This window comes from Vigna unguiculata, chromosome 9 (assembly GCF_004118075.2).
Source record: "Vigna unguiculata cultivar IT97K-499-35 chromosome 9, ASM411807v1, whole genome shotgun sequence".
Lineage (NCBI taxonomy): Eukaryota > Viridiplantae > Streptophyta > Magnoliopsida > Fabales > Fabaceae > Vigna > Vigna unguiculata.
This window is the reverse complement of record NC_040287.1, coordinates 986,183-1,002,524: the sequence shown is the minus strand read 5'-3', so window position 1 is coordinate 1,002,524 and position 16,342 is coordinate 986,183. Positions and strand designations below refer to the sequence as shown.

General features: G+C 35.0%; 2 protein-coding genes across 2 annotated transcripts; both read left to right on the top strand.

Moving 5' to 3' along the window:
• The first annotated feature begins 1,132 nt into the window (after window positions 1-1,132).
• LOC114163830 (putative E3 ubiquitin-protein ligase LIN-1) lies at window positions 1,133-9,096 on the top strand. Its single transcript, XM_028048183.1, has 17 exons — window positions 1,133-2,300; window positions 3,178-3,250; window positions 3,414-3,671; window positions 3,796-3,875; window positions 3,990-5,129; window positions 5,296-5,437; window positions 5,523-5,762; window positions 5,873-6,167; window positions 6,406-6,527; window positions 7,065-7,184; window positions 7,276-7,407; window positions 7,509-7,631; window positions 7,711-7,821; window positions 7,897-8,043; window positions 8,108-8,233; window positions 8,533-8,649; window positions 8,742-9,096. The coding sequence occupies exons 1-17, from the start codon at window positions 1,633-1,635 to the stop codon at window positions 8,757-8,759; spliced, it is 3,912 nt and encodes a 1,303-aa protein (XP_027903984.1). The 5' UTR covers window positions 1,133-1,632; the 3' UTR covers window positions 8,760-9,096.
• Window positions 9,097-10,259: 1,163 nt separating this feature from the next.
• On the top strand, window positions 10,260-16,327 carry LOC114164644 (protein pleiotropic regulatory locus 1). The gene is made up of 17 exons (XM_028049382.1): window positions 10,260-10,498; window positions 10,583-10,607; window positions 10,799-10,916; window positions 11,288-11,369; window positions 11,962-12,024; window positions 12,275-12,359; window positions 13,406-13,498; window positions 13,889-13,952; window positions 14,029-14,114; window positions 14,219-14,320; window positions 14,420-14,503; window positions 14,787-14,847; window positions 14,935-15,001; window positions 15,113-15,190; window positions 15,404-15,468; window positions 15,673-15,750; window positions 15,860-16,327. Exons 1-17 carry the CDS (start codon window positions 10,380-10,382, stop codon window positions 16,030-16,032), a joined length of 1,443 nt encoding a protein of 480 aa, XP_027905183.1. The 5' UTR covers window positions 10,260-10,379; the 3' UTR covers window positions 16,033-16,327.
• Window positions 16,328-16,342: the final 15 nt, after the last annotated feature.

Genomic DNA, 16,342 nt, shown 5'->3' with positions numbered 1-16,342 from the left:
GAGCCACGAGGACACAGTTGTCAAAGAATCAACTTCATGCCAAATTTGCAATTTTTTATAAGATTTTTAATTGTCAAATAATTTTTTTAGATAATTATTTTCTACAAAATTGTAAATATTTTTTATAAAAACTTTTATGAAAAGTTTTTTATATAAAATATTTTACAAAAAAATATTTGATGTAAATTATTTTTCATAGTAATTAATGTTTCATTCAATTTCTCTATAATCTTATAGAAAGAAGACAACATTCAATTCCACCTTAGACACATATTTCACTACAATACTTCCAACTTCTAAATTGACATAACAACTACTAATCTTTTTTGTTTGCAGATGCATTCTGCTATAATGGTAACTTTCTTTTAAATGGACTTTCTTCTCAATTTCACTCTAAACCAATGTCTACTTCTACTCTTGTTTAAAGGGTAACTTCATCTTGATTTGGAACATTGTGGACAAACTCTATTTGAGGAAGCTTTCAGAAGAACTTTTGTTAGATTTGTTTTTGCATGTTGGTATGTTTACTAACATATCAGTAAACTTTCAAAGTAAAAAGTACCTTTCTAATTAGGTACTTTTCTGGTTTGTTTTATCATATGACCCTTAAAGTAAGTGTTTGGTTAAGTTTACTCTATATAAGTGCTTAAGAAGCTGTTAACTCAAACCCCAATTAAGCTTATGACTCTATCCTTGACATGTTGCATTTTTTTTTTTGTTTTTTTTTTTCATCATTTCAATGTTCACAGGACCACAGGTAAAACTTAAAAGGTACAGAAATCCAAGCACAGTCTTACAACAGTGCCATCTCAAAGGATTGATCAGTTTGCCAGAAACTAAGAAGATAATAAAAGTTGTGTTGAGAATTCAATTTGAAAATGCATGTTAGAAAAATGTGAGTTGAATATTTTAATTTTCAAGGTCTTTAGCATAAAGTTTGTGCATGTCTGATGATGAAATGAACCAGTAGTGGGAGCAAATAATTAAACCTAAGATGACATGACAACCTAGTTTCCCTACAGTATTCTTAGCGTGTGTACTAAATTTCACCTCTTTCATGTGATGTTGTGTGTCTACTGCAGAAGCACGGCACATAAATGATTGAACACAAGCTGAGAATAGAGAATACACACACCTACACTCATGAACAAGTGTATGTAACCATGTACGAGAATTCAGCATGACAGAAAGTCGGCAATGGAAAAACGTAAAGAGAAAGAAAAGGCTTGGTGATAAGGTACACGTGAAGTGGAGCACTATAATGTTAATTATTTTGGAACTTTTCCCACTGAAGGAAAGACAACGGTCTCTTTTTTGTCTGAAAGCAATAGAAGATTAAAGGGTCCAATGAAATTTGGAATCTTGCTAAAAACAGTCACGGGAGGAACCTGCTACCAGATGCTAAACTTCTACCCAAAATCTAATCACAAACACAACTTGCATTAACTCCTCTCTCATATTCAACACCAAACTTCCTCTTCAATTTCATCTCCCTCACTCATACCATCTCAGGACTACTATCAGAGTTGGTTTCACGTTTCAGATGTGATTTTAGGAAGCTAAAAATCCAAACTTTCGTATTCTAAACGTGATTCTTCACCTCTCAACAGGTTTCCAAACACGCTAGATGAGATGTTGGACCTCAAAAACATATGGGTGCTTGTTTCCATCAACAGGTTCATTCAAGACACCTTGGAAGATGAGAAGACCAGGAATGGTCTGAAATTGAGATGCACCTCCAAGTTAAGGATTCAAAAGCAGGAATTTTTTGAATTCTCTGAGCAGTCAGTGTTGTCCAATCTTTACTGGGGCATTGACAGCATTGAGGCCGCCATTGAAGCTCAAAGGCCAGAAGATAGATCCTTCAGGCTAATGAACTCTGAACAAATGCTTCAGGTGCCAGCAATGCTTGATGAGGAAGAGGTCACAGCCACAATTCCAAACCGTTACTTGGTGTGCTGCTCCTACTTTTACCTCTCAGTGGTGAGGAAGCTACAGGGAGATGAGTGGCAGGCTGCACTGCATTTTCTCCAAGCAGTGTTGGTATCACCAAGGCTTGTTTGGACAGAATTTGCATCACAACTTTGTGAAAGCCTTTTCCCCCAATCGAGCATTCGCATGGTGCAGGGTAACTGCAGCAGTAGAAGTTTGGAATCTGTGTCTTCTGAGGATGAAATGGATGAAGCAATTAGGGAGGTGGCAAGGAGGTACAAGGAGTGTCTGGTGTATTACCAGGTCATGCTTTATGGAGAAACTCCATGGTGGCGCAATTATTGCAGCAAACAATCACCACGTTCTGTGTAAGACTAATCCTTGCTGTTCAACATTAATGCACATTCAAACAATGCTCAATAGGTGGAACCTGGTGTGTTCTGACGTCCAATAGTTCGAGGAAAAAAACTAGGATTTAAAACCTTAAAATTCTTTGTTGTGGCTTAGAAAAGTGACTAGATTTTTAGGCATTTAGCAACATTCAAGTTTGTGTTTGAAGGGGACTTTTAGCCAATGTAATGTTGGTAAAGACTCATGTGAACTGAATCACGAGAACTAGAGTTCCAAAACAGTTCATTTCTATCTCAAACACGTTTCAACCAAAAGAGGCAAAAATTATGCAGTAAAAGTGTAAACCACGTGAAGTTCTAGGACCTGAGAGCTAGACTTTTATGTTTGGATTGATGAAAGGGGATGGAATAGAATGATACTATGTTCAATTGTGTACAATAGGATGGAAAATCTCCTTTTTTTCTCGCTCTCCAACTTGTGGGTGTGGAATGGAACCACTCTTTCTTTCTCTTTTTTCATTCCATTGTAAAAAGGCCCAAACAAAAGATGGGGGTTCTATTCAATCCCATTCTGTTCCATCTCTTTCACTCACAGTAGGTAATTAATACAACAGTTCCATCTAAAAGCATCTTTCTAACAGTAATATTCCAAAGGCAAATGGTTAAGTTTGAAGAGAAACAGTTAGTTTTCCATTTATTTTAATGGTGAAATAGGTTGAAAAATGTCACACATTTAATGAATGTTATAGAATAATTTCAGTCATATTCCATAACTATTTTCTAATAACAAAAGAAAGAATACAGATAAAAGATAAGATACTGTTTGTTGAAGTCCAGACATTATATTTTTGGAATGGTACTGTATCATCTAAAATTAAGTTACTATTACGAACAGGGATGTACCAAATACTAGCTGTGTTTCTTCAACTTCAGTTCAACATGAATCAAGATTGAAAAGTTGCAATATGGTAAGCTTTGTTCTAATTTATTTCTATTATTGGCTATGGCATTGCAAATTCATTTCAATTATATGCAAGAGGAAACATACAATGTTAGATCATAGATGAGTCAACAACTTCTCTTTCTTGTTCCCCTTTTATATCCCCTAAATTCTGTGTGATGAGTATGCAGTATAAAAAGGTTCATCCACTTGATTCTCAAGATGTGATGCATACAATGGAACATGAATCTAGCCAATTCATGGATATTGCTGAATATGAAGGTGACAAGAAGGCCCTTAAACAACTTAAGTCTGTTGAGTATCACGACAAAGAGATTCAAACAATTTCAAGTATCAAAGGTTTCAAAGATATGATGATAGAGGCACACTCTAAGACACCAGTATCAGTGGATGCATTCTATAAGGATTTTAGAGCCAGAAAGAACATGGTTAGTGGTAACTTTTCAGAAGATTTCTTATTGACACGTAACCACTTAAAGTGTGTTTGTTCGTCAAATTTTGACCTTATAAGCCAGACAGAACTTCTTTTAATTCATATCTCTTCATATTCAGGAAAATGTGGATGACAGAAAAATTTATATACAAACCACAATAACTAAAGCAGATGATCTACCACCAGAAATCCACAACTGGTTTGGCCCCTTAACAGTCTTGTTTTTCTCAAACTTCATCTCAAATATAATGTAGCTCTTCACTATTTTTGTTTATAGTTGTCTCATGGAATTTCATGTAATTTGACCTTCCAGGAAGCTACAACAACACTCTGGTTTGCCTCAAGCTCATCAACATCCTATTCAAGAACAGTTGGACAAGAAAAACATAATTAAGCTTGATTCTAGTAGATTCAACAGGTCCATAGAAGATATTACTTTATCTATCTCACAATACAGAGATAAAACTGGAAATACTCCCTTAAATTGTCTTGGAGAGGATGAACTAGATGAGGAAGCATCGAAGCCAAAAAAATTGTTTGATCATGTAACATTTACACCTGTTTGCAAACATAGGCCCAGCCAGAAAAATCAGGAAAATTCCGAGATACAAAGAGTGTATAGCCTACGAAAGTTTGATGAACTTTGTTCAAGCTCCAGAAAGTATTCCCTGCAAGACTTGTCAGAACTGACTGAAAGGAGGATTAGAGAACTGCACTATTCAGAGGTATTAGGAAAATGTGATGAAGAATATACTGTAGACATTGAATCAATTTATGAGAGCCTGATTAATTCATCCGGGGCTACTTATGCTTCCTTAAAGGATGTGATTTTGGATGAGCTGCTAATAGCTATCTCTACTTCCAAAGAGGAAAGAAAAATAAGGGCATCGGTATCTATTCTGACAACAATAATTTCAAGGAACAAGTCAATCATAGAAGATGTCAAGAAGAAAGGTTTAAGGTTGTGTGATCTGGCAAGTGCTCTAAAACAAAATGTGCATGAGGCAGCAATTCTAATTTATTTGATAAATCCTTCACCTATAGATATAAAAACATTGGAACTTCTGCCAATATTAGTGGAGATTGTATGCACTTCAAATAGTTACAAGAATAGGCCAGAGTCACTTCATTTGACACCTCATGCAGCATCGTTGATGATCATTGAAGAGCTAGTAACTTCATTTGACTATGCCACAAATAACATGCATTTGGCTACCATCAGTTCTCCTCATGTTCTCAGTGGATTTCTAGAAGTTGCCAGGAATGATAATCTAGAAGAATTTTTCTCTTTAACCACCATTCTTATAAAATGCATGCAGTATGATGCTCAGTGCAGAAAGTATGTATCACAATTCACTCCACTTGCTCCCTTTATCCACCTTTTGCAGTCAGAAAACACCCGCGCCAAATGCACGGCTCTTGAATTTTTTCATGAAATCCTTTGTACACCTCGGTATATATAACTGCAACCATATCTTCAATTCGTGTTTTATCTGAATGTAGTTGAGTAGTACTTGTAGCATATATGTATTTAACAGATTGATCCAATGGTTTGTTCATATGTTTGTTGCAATCCTTGTTCAGAGAGTTTTCAGTAACTCTTTTCAACTTTTTTCCAGATCGTCGGCTATTAGTCTGCTGCAACGAGTACAGCAAGAAAGAAGCATCAATATTATGCAGATACTAATGCATTGTGCACATCAGTTACAACCTGATCACCAGCTTTTAGCAGCAAATATTATGCTTCAGTTAGACATACTGGTGATTGTTAAAATTCAGAAACATATAAGTCAACAGTTCATGAAACTTGAAGCCTTTAATTACTAACAAAAAAATTATAATGCAGAACTCTCCTGATAAAGGCGTGTTTAGAGAAGAAGCAGTGCAAATTCTTCTCAGGGCAATGACATCAGAAGAAAGCTCAGAGCAGATATTATCTGCATCCATTCTATCAAATCTGGCTGGTACATATGCTTGGACAGGAGAACCATACACAACTGCATGGTTGTTGAGAAAGACAGGTTTGACCTCTCCCTATCACCAGAATATGATAAGGAACTTCAACTGGTTGGATCCGACTCTACAGGTAAGCTTCCTAAATGCTTTGTGTGTCTGCATGTTCAAAGTTTATGCATGACAGCATGAACCGTGCTGTGTAACATGTTTAAGGATGTTAATAAATTTTATTACATGCAGGATACAAGCACAGATTTGTGGTGCAGTAAAATTGCCAAATGTATCATAAGCCTAGGGGATTCTGTCTTCCATACTTTAGATAGGGTTCTTAGAAGCAAGATAAAGAGGGTTTCTAGAGATTGCCTTGTAGCAATTGCATGGCTTGGATGTCATATATCAAAAAGTCCAGACAGCATCAGTTACTCTGCATCTGAGATTATAGTAAGTGGAGTTGAGCAGTTTCTGCATCCTGGGATGGAGTTGGAGGAAAGACTTCTAGCATGTATGTGCATGTTTAATTATGCCTCCGGAAAAGGTATTTTCCCCAACAAGGTCTATGTCATACCCTATTGATAAACACAAAATGGTTATGAACAAAGGCATTTCGTACTTGTTGATTGTATAAGTGTGAAATCTTTGCTATGTTTGTCTTTCTCATTCTTATGTTGGACTTGACACCAGTCCTATGAGTGCTGTGTCAGAGGACAGACAGAGTACTTCTTGATCAAGAATGATGAATTTCCTCACTAAGTCAGACACTGATTTTCATGTAGGAAAGCAAAAACTAATGCATTTCTCGGAAGGAGTAAAGGAATCACTGAGGCGCCTTTCAAATGTTATTTGGATGGCTGAGGAGTTACATAGAGTAGCTGATTTCTTGCTCCCAAACATATCAGTGAGTCCTCATTAATGTACTAAGTTTAACACTAGCATGAATATTCTATGAGCACAGAATTAATGAATTTCACATAATTAACATGAATGATGCTCCACCATTGATTTAGTAAGCAAGAGCTTTGGCTTATTCCATAAATATCACGACACTTTTAGGATTTTGATGCCAAAAGTATGTACGCCAGCAGCCTAAGGCCAACTTGATGGGGGGAGTTTTCATCATCAGCTTCATTTTAACTGAAAATATAAGGACTTTTGAAGCTAATAGAGAGTAGTTTAAGGATGTAGCATTTAAGTAAAAGATACAAATTGGTCAGGCATTGGATATGGGGAACAAGCTAGAATTATAGCAACTGTGGGGTAAAATAAACACAGTGAGGGTTGAGAAAGGACTACTGTAAAAGTAAATGAGTTATGATGTTAGTCTTTGGAGCACATTCTGAATTTCTTACAATCTTGCTACCTATTTAGTTAGCATAGTTAGCACTAAATGATTTATTTTGTGGCATCACCCAAATCATGATGGTGGTAAGAGCAGCGTATTTCTTGCGTTCACACACAAATCCTTGAGGCAGGTTGCAGCTTCAGTTTAGCAGTTTGCTCCCTCATCTACTTCAAGGGATTGCTGTTCAGTGGGTATTCAGATGGAACAATCAAGGTAAAAAAGCAAATGATCTGATTCATGTGGTGCATATTTTATATCTATAGATTACATTCTAAATCATATCATAACATTCATTGAGTCATAGGTTTGGGATATTAGGGGGCACTCAGCCAGTCTTGTGTGGGACATTAAGGAGCACAAGAAGTCTGTGACATGCTTTTCACTTTATGAACCATCGGATTGCCTTATAAGCGGATCCACTGATAAAACCATAAGGGTAAGATTACATCCTTTACAAGGTCACCACTTTCAATTTCTCTACCAATACCTCTAGTAACAAAAATGAACTGATTATCTTATATAACATACATAATATAGGTGTGGAAAATGATCCAGAGAAAGCTGGAATGTGTTGAAGTTATAGCATTGAAGGAACCAATTCATCATTTGCGAGCTCATGGTGAAACAATTTTTGCTATTGCAGAAAGCCAGGGACTAAAGGTGATGCTTCAAAACTTTCCATGTATAGCCAGCAGACAAAAATTAGGACTGTTTGATTTATCTTTTTAACCATTTGCAGCTAGTTAATGAATCAAGAGTGAGCAGAGATATTCTCAAAGGTAAGCATGTGAAGTGCATGACGGTGGCTCAAGGAAAGTTATATATTGGATGCACAGATTCAAGCATACAGGTTAGTGTTTTTTGTTGTTTGACATACATTCTATAACCAAATAAACAGCAAGCATGACATGATATTTTGTTTCAGGAGTATTCCACAACACACAACCGTGAACTAGAGATCAAACCCCCTACAAGGAGCTGGAGAAAGAAAAGTAAGCCCATCAATGCAGTTGTAGCATATAGAGACTGGCTCTACAGTGCAAATAAGCAAGTTCAAGGCACAACATTCAAGGTGAGAATTGCAACCTTAGCTCAAGAAAAACCTTGATCTCTCCTGACATGGATGGATTACACAGGAATGGAAAAGAACTAGGAAACCAAAACTTTCAATTCTTACTGACAAAGGAGATAATGTGGTGGCCATGGAAGTGGTAGAAGACTTCTTGTACCTAATCTCCAGCTCCTCACCAAACAACATTCAGGTACCTAAAGAATTGATAGGGTTACAAGATAATTTAACTACCATCAAATTATACCCAGAAGTATATATTTTGGATCATTAGCTCTAATATGTTTAGATTGAATTGAACATATAATGAACTCATCTTGTTTTACTTTCTTATTTCCCTTTTCTATAAGTACTCAAGTAGAACTTTACACAAACATGCCAAAATTACCAATAGAACCGACCCATTGGATTTTCACCTTGATTTGTACTTGTACCCCATAAACAAATGACATCAAGATAACTTCTTAATCTGAAATTACCTTCCCAAACTAGATATGGTTGAGAGGGGCACCAAAAAAGTTGGGGAGAATATCAGCAGGAAGCAAGATAACAAGCATCCTTGCAGCCAATGACATCATTTTTTGTGGTACTGAGACGGGACTAATCAAGGTAAAAGCTCTTTCTATTTACTCATTTCAACAAACACAACGTTTGCATGTGACATTGTTCTCATCCAAACTTCTCAATTATGTGATCCACAGGGTTGGATCCCTCTGTAGGAAGAGCAACTTGCTGTTTGTACATACTTTTCCTTTCAAGTTCCAACCCTTTGGCCAAGTATTACAACAAAGGATCTTTCATGCAGTCATGCTGTGATGCTAATTGCAAAACCACCTTGTGATGCAGAGAAGATTGCAACAGCCAAAGGCTTAGCTTAAGAACAAATTTTGCATCAGGGATGACTATAGCAGATATATAAATTTTGAGTGAAAACCAGTGTGAATAGTTTTGATTGTCTTTTGTGTACAGAAATGTTGTATATGTAATACCAATGTGATATTGTTCCTTTCAATCATGAGCTTGCAAATTTAGAGAAAGATAATATTCCTTTCAAAACGTATGATCTCAAAGTCTATTACTTTGTCATGACATAACAAAGCTTAGAATTAAAACAAGTACTATAACCCTGATGCACAGATATTAAATTTTTAATTTACTAATAATAGTAGTTTTGAAAAGAATAAAGTATTATTCTTTACAAAAAATGCATAATAATAACTAATGCCATGTTACTTATAAGAAATAAAAATAGATATTTTTTTTAAGAGAGTATTCAAATATATAGTTTAGAAAAAACATTGTGATGAAAACAGTGTTTAATTGCTAAAAATTACTTGTCGGAAAATTTAGTTGCGAGATTCTTAAAAAGACCTCACCTTTTACATTTGCTAGATTTATAGCTCTCTAAAATTATTTTATTGGGTTTAGTTTTCCAAATTTTTATTTTTATATGGTTGTACTTATCACTTAACGATGACACAATGTATCTAACTTTGTTATATCAATAATTATTTAAATTATCATGTTATTACATATTTAAATGCATATTATGAGGATTAAAACAAATACAATTACAAGAGTGAAACCAAATTTAATTATATGTAAATGCATTGAAAACCTATTTCACCTAAAAATAATCGTGTAAAATTTTATATATATATATATATATATATATATATATATATATATTCTAACCTTATTTTATTTATTTTTACTTTTCACTTTTTATGACAGTTAAATGAAGAAAAAAAATACTTCAAATAAAAAAAAAATCATAAATCATTGACCTATTTTGTAACCTATAACTTTTTTTTTCTTACTTTGGTAACACAAGCCGATCTAACTCTACTTGAATTACAATTACTTTGTTTTTTCATATATAAAAAATTGTGACTCGGCTTGTAGCATTAAACAGTGAGTTTTTTTTTTCGAAGAAAAAAAGTATTTTGAATCCAAAACATAATTTTTGTTTTAACTCTCACATATATTAATTTTAATAAAATTTAATTTATGCACATAATATTTTAATTCATTTTATCTCTTCTTTGTGAAAATAGGTTGATTCAAGGTATGAATCCAAACAATTTGCAAAACAGGTAATTATATCTAAAATAATTTATGTTCAAATTGTTTTATAAAATAATTATTATATCTAAAATAACATTACTTTTTTTAAAAATAATTAAGACATAAAACTTAATTAATCGACGCAACCAAGAAGAAAAAGAGTGTTACGCTTAACTAAGAAATACGAGCTGCGGTGGCAAGCTAGCGGGGTTAGCAACACTCCCTCCGAGAGCGTTGTTTCTGTAAAACCCTAGACGGAAACGACGACGTAGATGGAGGTGGAGACCGTGGAGCCACAGTCCCTGAAGAAGCTCAGCTTCAAGTCTCTGAAACGCGCTCTCGATCTCTTCTCTCCCATTCACGGTCACCTCGCTCCTCCCGATGCCGATAGGTTTCGCTTCTTTCTCTTCTTCTCGCTCTTTCCGGAATCTCTCACACTCTCACACTGACTCATGCTTCCGATTTTCTATTGCAGCAAGAAAATTCGCATTAGCCACAAGGTTAGTCAGTTTGTTACTTAATCTGTATCTTTAAAATGCTTGCGAGTTTCGTTTGATTTCGTTCAGTTTTCTACTTAAACCCTAAGGTACGAAGATGGATGTGGATTGGTTTATTGTGAGTGTTTTCGGGGTTTTGAATGTTTGGATTGTGAACTGTGGTAGTTATTTGTGTTGTTTGGAATGAAAATTAGGTGAGCCTGGAGTATGCTGGAATCAAAAGCACTGCCAATCAGCCTGCTCGTCAAGTAAATTCTGCTGCACAGGATCGCGCTCAACAAGCAGGGACCTCTAATGTTCTTGCTCTTCCAGGTGCCTTACTGGTCTAAGGATATGTGTAGTGATTTTTAATGATATCCTTGTTGTGATCACCGTTAAAAAATGTTTATGAAAACAGATCATTTATAACTATATAATAAAGAATGCAAACTCTTGTTGCGTGTGCCTTTACATAACTGTTGATTCTTCAACTGATCCCCTTGTTTGTTATATTATGATATACACAATTTTTTCATTTGGGAAGAGTTTAGTATTCCTGCTTGTATATTATTTTTCTTACAAGTCTGCCTTGCCCCAAATGTAGTCCTCCTCTCTTACTCGAAAATTTAGTGTGCTATCTCTTGTGTTTTCTGCATTTTTCCGTGTAATTATTCCTCCACAATTAAGAGAACCATATTTAACAGGTCCCAAAGATTCCAAAGATTTTCAGAAAGGAGGATCGCAAAATGCCTTGGTTGTTGGTCCTTCTATGCCATCCACAGCAGCGTAAGAATATTTTCCTCCATTTTTTCATGAATTTTTTGCATCTGGACCCTTGGAGCTTTTTTTACTCACAAATAGTCTGTTTGGCTCATGCTTATCAGATTGTTTTACTTATAGTTCTTCAATTATTTGAAAACCTTATTTGACATATTATATCATTCTATATAACAGGTAAGATCTGAATTATATATTCTTCTTGCTGAAGTTTAATAATGAATGATAAGTCATGAATATCCTAAAATATTGTTTCAAGAACTTATACAGTTTTTAGTATAACAAGAATTTGTATACTTTGTAAAAAATGTCGAAGTTTGCTAATGTGACATTTTATTTTCATAAGAAAAATAAATGGGGTTCCATGTTGGGAAATATACGGTTCCATTTGCCTTTTCTTTCATTTTGATTTTTGCTTATATTCGAAGATTTTAGTATGATTTCTTGAAGTCACGTGCATTGTAACTTTGTGCCATTGTAGAAAGGATAGCAATACCTTATAAAATCGAAGCTTGAAGTGTCACACAGCATGCTATGTTTTTGAATTGTTGTTATTGAAGACTTTTGGTTTTTATGTTTTTCTTCTTCCTTTCCTTTACAGGAATGATACTGGCTTTCAGAGCAAAAGTACAGCAATCATTTCTGCCTCTGGTTCTTCTGAGAGGTCCATGCTTACTCTTGATGCTTTTTATAGTTCAAAGGGATCCCAAGATTGTTAATGTGTGACTTGTAGATGTCATTGTTACGTTATATTTTTTTAAGTATGTAATGCTCATTTTGTTCGTCTGTCCATGATCTTGTGTTTTTTCTCTCGATATGTCTATGCATTTTCCTGCCGATGTTGGACTGTTTATGTATTTAGGATTGACATTCAAACGGACATTTTGACTAAACTGATGAGTTCTACATTACAGGAACTTATCTACATCTGCTTTGATGGAAAGAATGCCAAGTAAATGGCCACGTCCTGTATGGCATGCTCCATGGAAGAACTACAGGGTACAAACCTCAACCCTTTTTTTGGTTGTACTTAATATTTAATGACGTGTAAGTATTATTTATTTTCATTTTTCATCCTCAGATTTTGTGAATCAAGGAAAATTTAATTGACCATGTATGATGCATTAGCTTGTAGTTTAGCTGAGGAAGACCTCAGCTTAGTTAATCGGCCATGTATTGCCCCATTTTTCTTGCAACTAGTACAAGGTTACCTTTGATGTACATGCTCAGATAAAGTAGAGCAATGCATAGAAAATCCTGGTATATCATTTGTATAAAGATCTGTTGGACAATTCCAAACAACGAGGGAATCTTAGATCTTATTTGCTTTTTTTATTTTGTTTTGTTAGTGAAAACAAAATACATCTACGAAGATGAGCTCACTAGAATTAGTTGAATTTAAATCAACACATTTCTTAAAGTTCATGGTTGTTTAGTTGAATTTGCAAAGTGTATTTTTATGACCACTCAATTATGATTGTGATTACTTCAACAACTCTAATCTGGGATGTATCACTTATTTCAAGTGTATTCTTTATTTACAAATCTGAAGGTCAACTCTATCAACCATCGTTTGTGATGATAGAGAAATCTGAAGATGAATAACCGACAAAACATAATCCTAGCACAGTATGCTTGGGTTGTGCCGCATGACAACCCATTATCTCTTTAATTCGTTTAGATGGAGATGTGTTTTGTTTTAACGTGTTGCTCTTACGGATCACCCTTTGTTCATATAGATTGTTGTGAATGTGCTACATGGTAAAGAAGAATAATTCTTTAAATATATTTGAAGCATAGAATAGCAGTGTTGGAGACCATTTTCTGGTGTATCTGGATATAGTTCTTTTGCTGTAGGAATGCAATTTCTCGAGCAGTTTTGAATTTTGAATCTCAGCCATTCAAACTCTGGCATAATATCTAAAAATTATTGGTTTCTATGTTATTGTCTTGATTCGTTTAGCCATTTAAATAGGCCTTTTAAATTGTAATACTTTTGATATAGTTTTAGTTGAATGATTTGAACCTTGATATGTTTTGTTTAGGTCATCAGCGGTCACTTAGGATGGGTGAGATCTGTTGCAATTGATCCCAGTAACACATGGTTTTGTACTGGTTCTGCAGATCGTACTATCAAGGTATTTGATTTGATCACAAAAGGCATGTTATAGTTGCTTGTTATGAGAAGGGAAACGTAGTGGGCCATGTTGAATTGTTAATTCTGTTGGTTACTTTCTTTATATTTTAGCACCTCCTTTATAAATGTTTCTGGATTGAAATTTATATTTGCTGCATATTTGTTTTTTTTTTGGAAATTAGAGCTTCTTCAATGCCGTCACAAAATTACTTTGACCTTGTGAGGTTGCTCTTTTCCATCGGTTGGGCCTTATGTGAATTATTTATTTATTAAAACTATCGGTGGGTGTTGTTACCCTGAACTTGGTACGAGCTGAAGCTAAAAGTATATGATCTTATGTTCTTTTCAAAACTTTAGATGATTTTTTTTGCTGAGTTATTCATTTGGGCAGATATGGGACTTGGCAAGTGGAGTGTTAAAACTCACATTAACAGGCCACATTGAACAAATTAGAGGTAAGATACCAAGGTCTTATTGGTGGTGGCAGCAATTGTGAATAGGGTTAATAATAACAATGTCTTCTTTTGACAGGACTTGCTGTTAGCAACAGGCATACATACATGTTCTCTGCCGGTGACGATAAACAAGTCAAATGCTGGGATCTTGAACAGAATAAGGTCAAATCTTCATTTCAGTGTTAATTTTTCTGGGCTGAATATTTCCGCAATTGCTGGAACTCCATCAAATAACTGATTACTAAAATACTTGATATTGTGTTTAGGTTATTAGGTCTTATCATGGCCATTTGAGTGGTGTTTACTGCTTGGCACTTCATCCTACTATTGATGTTTTACTAACTGGTGGACGTGATTCTGTCTGTCGGGTATGGATTTTATTGACAGTTACATTTGGGTTATTTTTCAAAGGTGTTATTGAGCAATAGAAAAATCAGATTTATGCTTTGCTAATGCTAAATTTTCAGGTTTGGGATATACGTAGTAAAATGCAGATTCATGCCCTTTCCGGTCATGATAACACTGTCTGCTCTGTGTTTACACGGCCGACGGTATGCAGCTTCTACCATTGTCTATATCATTTTTTTTTTCTTGATATTTAGTTGTGACACGATATTGCATATTCTATATGCATGCTATCAAGTTTTGTACTCCGACATACTAATATCTGCAAGACTGGTATTCAGACTATCAGATTTGTATGGTCTCCAGTTCTTTGATATGATAGATATGAAAGCAAACTGTCGTTAAGATGATATGCCGTAATCTTTCTATGTTTTAACCTTTTTTTACCTGCTCTTCAGAGGCCTTATTCTGCTTTTATTTTGTTTATAGGATCCCCAAGTTGTTACGGGTTCACACGACACTACCATCAAGATGTGGGACTTAAGATACGGTAATTTACAGATTTATTTTTTTTCAAGTTCTTGCTTATCTGTGTAGTGATTATATGCACAATCTGACATGTGATCCATTCATCCAGGTAAAACAATGTTAACTCTCACTAACCATAAAAAATCTGTTCGTGCAATGGCCCAACATCCCAAAGAGTATGTGTTTGATATCAGTTGGCTCTTGTAGAATGATAAGATATGTATGGTTAGTTAAATTTGTTGTTCTATTGTCTTCTCACTGTCTTTTGTGTTTTTTGTTGGCTGCAGGCAATCTTTTGCATCTGCTTCAGCTGACAATATTAAAAAGTTCAGCCTTCCAAAAGGAGAATTTTTTCACAATATGCTGTGAGTTCATAAACTTATTTGTACCAAATTTATGTTATTAAGGAATCATTAATTGATGCTTGGGTAGTTTGGAAGACAGCGCAAAAACAGGAATATTTTGTTCATATCAGTTTCTATATACTCAAGTTCATTTATACTTCTTGATCGAAATTTGGTTGGAAATATATTTCTGAAATAATTGATGTCTTCTCATTTATTCTTTTTTATCTGCAGCTCTCAACAGAAAACTATCATCAATGCAATGGCTGTCAATGAGGAGGGTGTGATGGTTACTGGAGGTACGGAAACAAGTTAAAAAAACTATTCGGAAATAAGTTTAATAGAATAAATTCAACTAATCTGTGTCCCAATTTTTCATGGCCATGGTATTAGGTAGTAATGCTCCCTAATTTTGACTTGTTGCGTCATACTGAAGAATTTTTTGATATGGGTATTGTGTCCCTTGCGTTAATCTTTATGCCCTTTTTTTCTCCTGGTTGAAGGTGACAATGGCAGTATGTGGTTCTGGGATTGGAAGAGTGGTCATAATTTTCAACAAGCCCAAACCATTGTACAGCCCGGTATGCATTTTTGGCTATTCTTGGATGTTTAGTTGATGCTATTTAGTTCTATCCTTCCCTCGAGATTGGCAAGTCTAATACTCTATTTTCTTTCCTCTTTCCCCGACAGGATCACTGGACAGTGAAGCTGGTATTTATGCTTGTACCTATGATATGACTGGTTCAAGGCTTATAACATGCGAAGCCGACAAGACGATAAAAATGTGGAAGGAAGACGAGACTGCCACCCCAGAAACCCACCCTCTTAACTTCAGGCCTCCTAAAGACATCCGTCGATTCTAGACATTCTTTTCGTATGTCATATCAGACTGTTCATTCTTCCAATACACAGATTGGAGGTCCTGGTGTAAATGCACTTGTTGGGGGTGATTCTGAGTTATCTTTTAACAGCCTTTTGTAGTCAATTTTGTATCATTGGATTGCTTTTAAGGACTATTCCTACATAGATCCATGTGTATCTTAATAGCTTTGCAATTTAGTTGAATAGACTCTTTGTAGAATTGAATTGAGTCACGTATTTTAGTTTTGGAGAAGTTAAATGAGAGCTTTAGATAAAAAGTTAAAAGTAGTATATAAATCGATTTTAACTCTG